Source organism: Mytilus trossulus, chromosome 12 (genome assembly GCF_036588685.1).
Source record: "Mytilus trossulus isolate FHL-02 chromosome 12, PNRI_Mtr1.1.1.hap1, whole genome shotgun sequence".
Taxonomy (NCBI): domain Eukaryota; kingdom Metazoa; phylum Mollusca; class Bivalvia; order Mytilida; family Mytilidae; genus Mytilus; species Mytilus trossulus.
Genome location: NC_086384.1, coordinates 16,542,590 through 16,555,723, shown reverse-complemented (window position 1 = coordinate 16,555,723; position 13,134 = coordinate 16,542,590). Strand labels below are relative to the sequence as shown.

Sequence of the window (13,134 nt, the reverse complement as noted above, 5' to 3'; positions counted from 1 at the left end):
TAATTTAGATAGTTGAACTGTCCTAATAAATCCATGACAATAAATTGCCAAAATTCAAACTTACTTTTTGTTGTTTTTCATTATGATTACTAATTAGTTTGTCTTACAATTTAGCTACATTTGTATAACAAATGTAATCTGGAGTCATTGAAAATATTATGAGTGATTTCAATGAATTCAGATTATCTTTTATCTGGTCAATCCAATTCCTAAATTTACATCTGTTTGTGTCATTCGATTATTTAATTATAGAAATTTCAGCTTATTGGTTAGCTGGGTTAAAAAATTTGGAACAAAATTATGGCAGAAGATTTGAAAAGTTTATTAATTGTTGTTAGTGAAACATCCAGTGGCAATTATTTCATGCAAGTTCAAAACAACTAAAATGTTTAACATTGCAGAGTTGGATAGTGCAATATAAAATTCTGTTAAATTAATGTGGTACCCAACACTTTCACTAAAACTGATTTGGCTCGTTTAATTTGCATAAAATTTTGACAAAGTAGTTACGTTGACCCTAAAACAAGTATATAAAAATTTCAAAAATTTTGAACCAACCGTTTTGTCAGAAAAATTACACTGGTTATATAGCAGTTTGACAAACAACAATTTTGATCATTGAGAAGCTCAATATTTCCTTTACAACACAACGTAATTGAAACGTTTAGCTGATTTTACAGAGTTATCTCCCTGTAGTGTTAGGTACCACCTTAAACATTTTTTTGAATTTTTCAGTCAATAAATATATTTTTAATATCAAAAGTATAAATTTAAATTCTTATCAAACTTTTAATTCAAATTATGTCTAATACAAAAAATTATATACTACCTGGAACAATTTGTGATCTAATGCTCTGATGTTTCTGGTAAATCTGTATTTTGAAATGATCCAATCCAGATTCTTCATCAATAAACTTGAAATTTGATGAGAGACTGGTGGTATTAGACTACAAAAGTAATATACCATTTTCGTTTCTTTCATTAGTGTAAAATTATTTAAATTGGAAACAATTAAACCATGAGAAGATTTCTTTTATGTAAATCTATTATAATATTTTTTATCGCAATAAACATGAGTTATCTCCCTTTTTTCAAAACCATTAAGTACATAAAATATTTGTGAAATTGGTGGAATTTTTATACGGGAATTTAAATCCTTAACATTAAGTTACTGTTTAGATGTTGGTCAGGGCTTTGGCAAGAAGTCTTTTTATTTCAAAGTATGATTTGGAGTCAAATTGTCTCTTAAATCTTAAAAGTTTGAAAATATTGAAAAGTTGGGATTTTAAAGTCGCATTTTTGTAACTCTAATAAAGCTTTTCTTTTCAAGTTTAAATAAGAAATTCTTAACATACAATACAAAAACTGTTCAACCAATATATTTTGAAAGAAAAAAATATTACAGTATCATATCGATAAAAGTTTGTTTTGATTGAATCCCTAATTTTTAGCTTTTTATATTTAATTTTATTAAAGATATTCCTTACATTAGTTTTTCAATCTAATTTCTGTTAGTGCTTGTAGATTAAGGCTTTGGTTGACTTGCTTGGTGTGTTTGTTTGTTCGTAAAAATATTTGCTCAAGCATTGTAATTAAAAATTCATTTCTGTACTCTTCAGGTTTTACTCACCATTCTTTTATAATAATATTTAAACTTCAGTTCCATATGCATATTTCTATTCTTTTTTTAATTCAATAAACTTTAATTGCTGGATAATGAATAAACAAGAATGTGTCCAAAGTACACGGATGCCCCACTCGCACTATCCTTTTCCATGTTCCATGGACCGTGAAATTGGGTAATTATCTAATTTGGCATTAAAATAAGAAAGATTATACTCTAGGGAACATATGTACTAAGTTTCAAGTTGATTGGACTTCAATTTTATCAAAAACTACCTTGACCAAAACCTTTAACCTGAAATTTCCACTTTCATTTTCTATGTTCAGTGGACCGTGAAATTGGGGTCAAAAGTCTTATTGGCTCAAAGTCTAAAGATCATATCATAAGCAACAAGTGAATTAATTTTCAAGTTGATTGGACTTCAGCTTCATCAAAAACTACCTTGACCAAAAACTTTAACCTGAACGTACGGACGGATGGACACACAGAGGGATGGATGAACGAACGGAGCCACAGACCAGAAAACATAATGCCCCTCTACTATCGTAGGTGGGGCATAAAAATGTTGAGCTTCTTTACTTTAACATTTTTTTATTTCCTATGGCGCCATTTTAATTAAATGAAACGAAACTAAGATTCTGTAATTTGTACAACTTTATTATGTGTATTAGAGTTCAATTCATAAGAAAGCTCAAACTGATTTGGATCAGTCAAATTTTTTAACTACATGTATAAGTCTGATGGATGAGAAACATGAGTTTGAAGCGAACTTGACTGTTCTTCAACTGATTGGTGACTGATCAATGGTAACTGACTGATTGCCAAAATAGTAACGCCTAAGGTTGGAAGTATTGTACCAACCTGAAATTCTAGATCCTTATGCTGAATCAAACCATCTCCAAGATATATCAGCTTTGGAGGTGTAAGATCTACAACATAACCATCTGTCTCATTGACTATTGAGTTCAGAGCTCCATTTGTAGTTCTCACAACCAATTTTACTCTATCCTTGTGTTCAAAATGAAAATTCAGCCATTTAGCACTCTCTGTAGTGTTAGAAAATGTCATGAAATCTCTCACAACTTGGAAACTTTCTGATAAATTCCTGAAAAAGTAGAATATACCAATAATAATACATAATAGGCTATATATACTAAACATAAGATCAAAATACTTTTTGTCATAAAAATCAAACTGCTCATTTTTTAAGTAAGTAGCAATACTAATTTAAGAAGCCCAAAAAAGTAAAAAGATCAACCAAAACCTTTGCAACCACATATAGAACTCTATAGTTTACAGCATAAAAACACTTCTAAAAAGTTTGTTTCCTCTTGATAATAATATAGTTACAGACCTTAATAATCCTTTAATACTATGCCTGGTCTTTATAAATAACAGTTTTTGTTGTTGATTATTTACCCATATTCACTTAGCCATAAAAAATATTGAAACATTTAAATATTTATAAACATACCCTGCTGCTTGAACTTGCACTTCATATTGTCTGATTGTTGATTCAGGATCATAATAATTTCTCCATTGAACCTCTACTTTAGCTGCACTACCAAAGAACTGGATATCTTCAAACCCTGTTTTATTTCCATCAACAACATCTCCAGGAACAGGTTTTGTCAGATCAACAGTAACTGTAAGGGGGTATAAATTTATTGTTAGAAAAATACAGTTTGATACTGCTGTCTCATTTTTCCTTATTTTGACAGTTTTCTTTGTAATTATCATTTAGAGATAATTGGTTAATAACAAAAAATAATAAAAACAAATTATATATTGCATAATAAACATTAAGTTGAATATGTTGTGGTGCTAAGCATACTCTCACTTTTAATTCAAATCTTCTGATAACAGGAAGTAGGTGTCCACGAGATTCTGAAAGTGCTCACATGTTACAGTTCATCCCTGTCAAGTAATACAATATATTTGTTAGATGGACAAACAATGTACCAGTATTTGCAATACAGGGAAACCTCTAACAGTCGGGTATAACAATTATAAATACAGAAGTATTCAATTACATCGAGATTGTGAGCAAAAGGTCTATGGTGATTTATGACATTTAAATTCTATGTATCTTATTTATAAAATCTGCAATTTATATATTTCATACCTCCATTTGAAATCGCAAACACTTTTCTTTGATTGATAGCACCGTTAAAAGCCCATACAGTTGTGAAGAAAGTATGTCCATGTTCAAGGTAATTCTCAGGAGTAAGCCTTACACAAGCTTCATGTGTTTTCCTGCTGTATTCTGTCAAGTTAGCAATGTCTGTTACATTGATCTGTTTGACAGAACTAACACTGACCAAATACAATCCAATACCAGACTCAGGGTCATAGAAATGTAACCAGTTAGCACATATCTGAAACATGAATATGGATAAATATATTTCAATCATAGCCATATTCATAATAGTAACACTTAATCAATTTAGAATTTTTAGTGGTGTTTGTATTATTTTTCAAATTGCAACAAGAGAGATTTAGCAACAAGAGGCTGTCACAACGACAGCAAACCGGATTTATTAGCATTTATTTGTGTCCTGGCAATGTCACAAGAACCATTACTGATGATTGGTGAAAGTGAAAATCGTCAATATCAAATTTGACCTCTATTTTGTCATCAGTATCAACATATTAAAATTTGAAAAGCTAATTAGATTGAATGGTTTGTGAGTAAATGCAACAACGTGAATGGAAACACCATTTTACGATCTTTCAAGATCCATAACTCCTGAACGGTAAAAGTCAAAATCGTCAATATTGAACTTGACCTCTATTTTGTCATCAGTAACAACATATTAAAATTTGAAAAGCTAATTAGATTGAATGGTTTGTGAGTAAATGCAACAACGTGAATGGAAACACCATTTTACGATCTTTTAAGAACCATAACTCCTGAACGGTAGAAGTCAAAATCGTCATTATTGAACTTGACCTCTATTTTGTCATCAGTAACAACATATTAAAATTTGAAAAGCTTTGGTTGAATGGTTCATGAGAAAATGCACGGACACGACTGGAAACACCATTTTTCAATCTTTCAAGAACCATAACTCCTGAACGGTAAAAGTCAAAATGGCCATTATTGAACTTGACCTTCATTTAGTTGTCAGTAACAACATATTAAAATTTTAAAAGCTTTGGTTGAACGGTTCATGAGTTAATGCACGGACAACATTTGATTGCGTCCCACCCGACCACCCGCCCTGCCGCCCGCCCGCAAGGCATCCCCAATTTAATAACCGACATTTTTGTCACAAAAATCCGGTTAAAAACAAAAACAAACATTCAACTAATGAAAGCGTTATTTCTATGCAACATTTCAAACTACAATTATTAACCACCCATTTGTCTTTACTGTCCAACAAGTGTAATTACAAATGCTTGAACAAAAATTCTGTGTTTACAGTACACTAGTTTATTAAACAGATTGATTCATTGTGTTGAGTGAATGTCACTATCAGAACTCTTGGCTATATAATGGCTGCCAGGTTTTCATGGTGGGGGAAGCCAGAGTGTCCTTGTGTTGGAATCCAACTTGCAACTTCAACTTCATTGCAGGCCTGTTTGTAGAAAGTTGAAATAGAACTGTATGAAATAACCAAAGTTGTCAGTGTTAAATTAGAATTATTTAAATGCTTTTTATATGTTAAATTTACCCTATCTGAAAATTTAGTGTACAGTAAATCTTCTCCATAGATAGGCCCATCCATAACAACTCCGGCATTAGGTGGAGTCTTGTCAACAATAATGGCTGAGTCAGCAATGCCGATAGTACGCAAGTCAACTGCACAAAAAAAAAAACCACCCAACTATAGTTCTAACAAATAGAATTCAATTTTAAACAAATAAAAGATCTAAATAAATATAATATATATATTGAAAACATGAATATGTGTTTATAACATGTATTGTATACCCTGCATTTTCATATACAGTGAACTACAAAATATGTATTTAAAACTTATTTGATATATATTGTAAAAGATTCACATAATGAAAAAAAAGGGCTATAAATGTGACTTTCTTGTTTATCTTTTGCGAAATTTCATACCAAAAAGAAAATTGGAATTCAAAATAGTGGCTTTATTGAGTTTCCATCTGGTAAAACCTTTTAAACATATTTGTCAATGTCTGATGAATGTTATTGTTACCAACAAATTGCATTATAATTAGTCATATTGTAGTAAATGAAGGATCTTTAATAATTCTACTGTCTTAAATGTAAAAATTGTATAGATATGTGGACAGACCTTTGGGCAATTAACTTTCTTGTGAGATAGACATTTTTTTTGTTTTATGTCTGAAGGTTTTTGTATCAATCACCACATGCATATGCAACTTAATGGGAATTATACCTCTGTTGACGGCTCTGACTTTTACCCAAACTGGAACTCCATCAGTCAAAAATCTAACAAGTGAGATATTTGGTGTAACAGCAAATCTTGTCCATTTCATTTCCAAGCAATCACGTCTTGTTCTCCCCAAGCATACATCATTGTAGTCTAATCCTGAATGTGGATCACTGTAAGAAAAGAGTAATTATATTTAATATTTCAAGTTAAGTTTTCTGTGTAACGTGTAGATAAAGTTCCACACCTGCACAGACAACCTATCAAGCATCATCTAGTTCAAAAAGTTTCATGAAGTAATTAATTGAAATGACTTCAAACCTGCACAGACTTGTACTTATTTAGACAAGGAACATGGCTCTTTCAATATTTTACTTACCGTTTTAATTTAATAATCTGATTATTTTAAATATTTCATTGATAAATTAAATACTTTATTGATAACTTATTTAGATGCAAACCACAAAATTTAGGAATAATTTATTAGGAGGGTATACCTGTCAGGCCATCAAGTAAATCTAGACTAGTTTTTTAATTTGGTTTGTTTTTTATATTTTAATTATTTTTTATCTCACTTTTATAACCTGATCTATATTATAGGTCATATGGAAAACATCAAGTAAAAAAAATTGCCTAATACTTACCAAAAACTTTAACCTGATGTGTAACAGACGGACGAACGAACAGACGGACGAACGGACAGACGGACGGACAGACGGACGAACGTACCGACAAACAGACGCACAGACCAGAAAACATAATGCCCTTCTACTATTGTAGGTGGGGCATAAAAATTCAGATTAAAGTTAAAAGTGGCAAACATATACTTGGTCTCAGTCATACATCAGCTGGTCAAAAATAAAACTGTTTTGGAATCGAGGCCTGAATTAGGAGATGTCTTAAAATGTACACAGGCAGTGAAATACAAATTGAATAATAAAGCAAAGAGATAGATTTAATTTTAATCCACATTGTGAAAAGTTTTACCTGGAATTGTGTTTTGCAGTGAGATTATAGGTGTCTTCATCATACTGAATATCATAAACCTCCCAAACCAATGGAGGTGAATTGTCTACTGTTAGTGGTGTTGTATGACAAACTGTTGTAGCCAGTGGACCTCCATACTGTACCTCATTAAGTGCTCTCGATGTTATATAATATTCTCCATCTAAAAAGTCGAGCATAATTATACACATTTTTGAGTGAATATGATGAAAACTATTTATTTCCTTTTAAAAAAATAAACAATTTATTTACATGCATTTGATTGATTATGCATGTGTTATTCATGACAAAAATTTACATTTGAAATGATGTAAACTTACCAGGTAATGTTTCATATGGAGCAGGAATAGGATAAATCATAGCAGTGTGAGTCCACTGAGATTTCTCGAAGAAATGTTTCTGTGGATCATGGTGTGGATGTATTAGGTCCTCACAGACATCCCTGCCAATGTAAATGGTATAACCCAACAGTCCACTTTCTCTATCATTAAATCCATCCCAGTTTGCTTGAAAAAAATAATCATATTCATATTTAAAGATGGTGTGGGTGTCTTTCACCAACTTGAATTTAAAAAAACAGAGAATCTAAGGTTCTGACTTTTAATTAAGTTAGCAAAATTTCATGCAGGAATGCAGATAACTAATGTGAACTTGCATTTAAAAGAACAAATTATGACATTATAACTTATAAATTTAATCATTTTTACGAGTGCAGAATATTTTTGTTTGATTTTTAATATTTTTAAATTGGTATTTTAAGGGGAGGTATCACTGAAATAGTGCATTTCTTTAAATTCTTTAGGAATCTACCTCGAAATTTTGCTATTTTATATTTTAGCCCGAAAAAACACACGGTGACCCTATCTTTTCTTTTGATATTCTAAAAGCATTTTCTGAAAGCTATCTTCTCGTATTCTATTTTACAATTCTATCATTTAGTTTAGCGTCTAATCACATAATGATGTTTTGACTGTTTAGTCCATACCAAATATGGCATTTGTCTCAACCTGTAGCTTGCGAAAATGCGTGGTGACCTATCATATTTATTACATTTTTGAACATATATCAATCTATACTACGTTTTGGCAAAGCATGAACAAATTCTATTGTTTTTAATTTAGACTCCCATGCCACCTTAAGTTCTCCAATTAACAATAAATTTATGCTCTAGATATTAAAATGGGTAGAAAAGGCACCAATGACTTTTTTAGGATTAAGAGCTTTCTTCTAATGATGAGGACATTGTAATCTCTTTCAATGTGTATGAAGTCATTTCATGATAATCAGATATTTTCATAAAATAAAGAGAAAGTCTTCAAAAATATTCAAACACACCAAAACCTTTTTTATTCTTTGTTTTAAAGAACATTATGCAGGAATTCCTTCCTTTTACAACATTATGTATTTCAACTTCCAGAAACAAAAGTTACCCAAATTGGAAGTTTCCGTCCTCTATTTGACCGGATTTTATTAACAATTCATTTCACACAGCCTTTATTCAATATTTGTCATATATTTTTACCTGTTATATATGTGTTGAATCTTGTATAAAGAAGATCAGTCATTGGTTCTATACCATTAAAAACGGCTTTAGATCCCTTACCATCAACTATCAACCTGTAAAAAAACAATATTTATCTTTATCAAGAAACTTATAATTCAACTTTGGCATGAACAATTTCAAATAACATTAAACCAAATATTTCTTTTTCATTCTATAACAAAAAGTTTGTCTCCAATACATATATACCGTAACAGTTGATTGTTTAATTTTTCATGGGTCCAATACTAAATGGATAGAGGAAAAATTGTATTTTCATTGTTATTTGATTTCTCCATAATCTAGATTATAACGTTTAACCCTACCAGTATATAAAGTTTGTACTTTTTTTAACATCTCAATTCCTGGCTCACCTTACTTAACGAAAGCCACAAATAAGAATGAATAACAGTAGATGATTTAACATTAAGATATGTTACATGCAAAAAAAAATACACCAACAAAAAATTACAGTCTTCCAACACAGAGCCTTGGCTCACATTGATCAGCAAGCTATAAAAGGGCACCAACAATGACTTGGGTAAAACCATTTTAACATAAAATCCTATAAACATAAGTGATACAATTATTGTAAAATTAAAGACAACTGTACCTATGATTTTTGACATTTGGGTTCATTCCTTTACACTGTATAATCCAGTCTGGTCTGTGTAATTCAGGTATAAGTGACAAACAGTCTACACGTTCCAGGTAGTCCTTACTGGCATTATGAATTTCACCTATAAATAGAAAACTCCTTTAATTCACAAGTCATGTTCTGTAAAAAGTAGCCTTATATTGCAATATATGACAATTTTACCTTAATGATAGACAACATAGATACTAAAAATCAAAATTTAAATTTCCCGTTAAAAACTTGATAGTTGGTATTTGCAGCTTGTTTTCCAGGAAAGTACCATTTTGGAGACTAAACAGTGTGTCTAAGAAGAAGAAATGATTCCTTGTAGACTGCTACCTGTTTGTGAATTAGCACTTTAAAAATCAGGTCTTGTACATATTCATATTACATTAACATGATCTTACTCTGATTTTGCATTCAATTTTCCAATTAACATTTAACAGCCATGCATCCAATAAAATTGAGAATGGAAGTGGGGAATTCAAGTATATATCATTGTGTCTTTTCTTTTTCTTAGTGTACATATCAATACGGTCCTTTTCACATTTTTTTCTTTCAAATTTCATAAGTTTTAACTTTGAGTAATCTTTTCAAAAGCATAGTTACTAAAAAGGTTGATTAACAATATTTTGTAATATTTGATGAAATGGCAATGAAATTATCCATAGTGCTTTACAATTGAAACAGCAAAATCAGAGAACTTGAAATGTTGATACTCCAATAGGTAACAATGCATTTAAATCTGTTGATATTAAACAGTGTTGTAAAGTCATAACTAGAGATTTGTAAATTTTAGATGATGTTTGGACCTCATAACTTGAAGATTTTTATGCAATTTTTATCAATTTTTCAGTGTACATTTTTGTAATAAAACTACACATTTTTCCCATACTTTAAGAAAAGAATATATCTATTCATGTTTTGGCTGAACAAGATAAATGAAGAATCAAATTTAGCTTTTGTCATGTAAAACAATACTAGGAATATACGATAAGCATATGGGCTGTGAGATGTTGAACTCCTTATCAACTTTAAATCTTCATATCCCATTAGTTATACCTGTAGTTGGTGTAGTTATGTCAAGAAGAACACCCTGTGTGTTGATGATAGACAAATATCCCAGGCTGTTTACAATTCGGAAATTAACAAAGTAAACTTTATTGTGTTCTAATTGTAACTGGTTGAAGTTGAACTGCTTGGTCTTAGCCACTCCAAGTCTTTCATAGTGGTAAAATAATCCAGCTTTTGACCGTTTGAAATGATAACCTTCAATAGCTTCAACAAGTTCACACATTCCTTTGCCAAAGTCATAATTAAAACTCATACATTTGGTTGGAGGTAAATCAGCACATGCTCTAGCGCAGTCTCCAGGTGAATTTTGTTCAGAATCTCTTCCCGCTTTTGGTGCTACTAACTTCCCACGACGAGAGCTTGTAAACATTTTCAATACTTCTCTATTTAGAGGATCAGATTCTGCAAAATTAAATTCATAGATAATGTTTATCAATGGATTAATCAATTTATATCATGGATTTTTATTTTTAACAGTAATAAGTAAGCCTTTTCTACTTTACAATTTTTTAAACAAAGGTTGAATATAAATTTCTTAATGGCTAACAAAGGGTAAAGTCGGTTCCATTGGAGTCTAAGCTTGACGCCAATTGTCAATTTTTTGGAAACGCGTAAAAGTCAAATTATTGCTAAAAATGTAGCTCCATTATTTTATATACAAGTATGACCTTGCCAAAACCTTACTCTACTTCACTTTCTATATATGAGTTACCTAGGCTAACATGGTTAATTACACCATGATCTAGTGTAACATCATGCCAGGCAACCACCTGATCTCCCCATATGTTCTTGCCATAACCTAACCCTACTTCAGTTTCCACTAGGTCTGAATCTTCATACACACTAATTGATGCTGAAATAAGTGATGGGTTACTGGTTGTCTTGTAGTCTTCATCAAATCTTCCACCAGGTAGTGTGATGTCATATGTAGATAAGTAGCACGAAGCCTTGGACTTCTGACCTGAATCATTTTCAGCAGTTACCGTAAAATAAAGTGGGACACCAGATGCTGATAAAACCTGTGACAAAATAATCAATTTTAGAAGTTATAGGTGTGGTTTACCTAGGTTGATATCTAGAATCAACAATGGTCTCTCTCCAATTATTGTAAACAGGAATAGAACTCATAAATCTGATCTTTTGTCTGTTTATGTTCTTTCTATCTTCTTTAGTTTTTGATCAAAACACATTTTAGGGTATTTACTTTTATGAAGAGTGACAGTTTACTACCTAAAGCAAAACTTTACAGTTTGTGGACCTTGCCGAGCTTACCATTTTGGTTATTTAAAGTGGCTATTTATCTGTTACAATTTTATAATATAAGGCAAAATGAAATTTGGACAAAATGGTCATTAAAGGGCAATAACTTCAAAAAGGAGTTGTCCTATATATATTAAAGATTTCCTCAATATTGTCTGGAATTTTTATCTAGTCTTGCTGATCACTCTTGCTTGTTTATGCTCTATCTATTATAATTCTAAGATATAGGGCAAAAACACAAAAAATTGGTGAAAATCGTCATCAAACGGCAATAACTCTAATTAAGAATTGACTGAGTCAACAATTTCAACCATCCATATTTTAATATTCATAGTTCTTTTTATGCTGATCAATTTCCCAAGTTCCGGTCCACTATAGTTTGAAAGATATAAGGCAAAAACAAAAACAATAAATTCTGTCATTTAAGGGGAATAATTCCTATAAGAGGTCACCTGAAAGTTTTGACATCAATGAACAATTGGTAGAGCTAAACATTCTGAACAGATTTTCTCAAATATTTATAACTGTTTTGAAAATAAAAGACAAAATTTGCATTTTACCCCTGTTTTATTTTTTATATGTCTTTTTATGGTCGTCTTACACACTTAAAACATATATCATAAACTAGACAGCAATGGTTAAATGATTGACAGCTAATTTTTCAGTTTGTAGTAATCCACTTTTACACTAAACTAAGCTTAATCAATAATGCTGGTTGAAAATTTAAAGAAAAAAATCAATCGAACCTCAGATAAAATAGTGGATGGACCACCAAGTTCCTTTTTGTTCAGAACATCTGAGCCACCAGGAACAGTTCCTACGTCCAGATATAAATTCACTCCACTTCTGTCATCCCCAGCATGGATTGAAACTTCAAAACGAGGCTCTTTGTAATCAAGATTTGGAATCTGCCTTACTAAACATTGAGCTGATGATCTTTTTCTCTGAAACAAAAAGGGTATGACTACCAATTTAAAGTATTCAAATTGGGTTAATTTTAAACTCTTGGAAATAATATCGCAAGATTACCATTTTGCATTAATATAGTAGATTTCTTTGTTGTTTATGATTCTTGGACACTCAACATGGGATTTTAAAACACCTTTCCTATAAATATAATACTACTTTATCAATACTGTCTACCTTTCCCCTGTTGATGGTCTACAAAACTATTGTCTGGCTAAATTATAATCCTGGTACCTTTGATAACTAATTAAATATTATAGCTACCCTTCCCCTTTTCATTTATCAGTTGTTTAATCTTTCCCATTGGTTTATCAATGATGCCTGTCTATTCCCAGTTTGTTTTTATCAATGCTGCCTGCTTTTTCCCTATTTGTGAATAAATGTGCTGTTTGGTAACTCGTTGAATATTTTTCTATGTTTGAATTCTTTGATTAGTTTTTTCATAATTAAACAAGAGGCTCTCAAGAGCCTGAATCGCTCACCTTAATTCTTTTGGTTAAATCTGTCATCAATGATTATTTTGACTTTTCAATTTATTTAAATGTTTTTTGGATCGTCCTATTTTCTTCAAAAGCCAAAAAAAATAATCATTTTCTCCTATGTTCTATTTTAGCCATAGGAGCTATGTTTCTTGACATACAAGGAAATAAAATATAAA

The 13,134-nt window shown here is 31.0% G+C and overlaps 1 protein-coding gene across 1 annotated transcript in view; it reads right to left on the bottom strand.

Moving 5' to 3' along the window:
• LOC134692259 (uncharacterized) overlaps positions 1–13,134 on the bottom strand; it is a 100,356-nt gene that overhangs the window by 62,199 nt on the left and 25,023 nt on the right. Inside the window, exons 20-32 of the mRNA XM_063552709.1 lie at positions 12,257–12,454; positions 10,963–11,269; positions 10,239–10,652; positions 9,153–9,279; positions 8,522–8,616; positions 7,320–7,505; positions 6,982–7,162; positions 6,001–6,167; positions 5,302–5,429; positions 3,750–4,002; positions 3,099–3,270; positions 2,486–2,729; positions 830–947 (exon numbers count right to left, since the gene is read on the bottom strand). Coding sequence (XP_063408779.1) covers positions 830–947; positions 2,486–2,729; positions 3,099–3,270; positions 3,750–4,002; positions 5,302–5,429; positions 6,001–6,167; positions 6,982–7,162; positions 7,320–7,505; positions 8,522–8,616; positions 9,153–9,279; positions 10,239–10,652; positions 10,963–11,269; positions 12,257–12,454 — 2,590 coding nt within the window. The remainder of the gene's footprint in view (positions 1–829; positions 948–2,485; positions 2,730–3,098; positions 3,271–3,749; positions 4,003–5,301; positions 5,430–6,000; positions 6,168–6,981; positions 7,163–7,319; positions 7,506–8,521; positions 8,617–9,152; positions 9,280–10,238; positions 10,653–10,962; positions 11,270–12,256; positions 12,455–13,134) is intronic.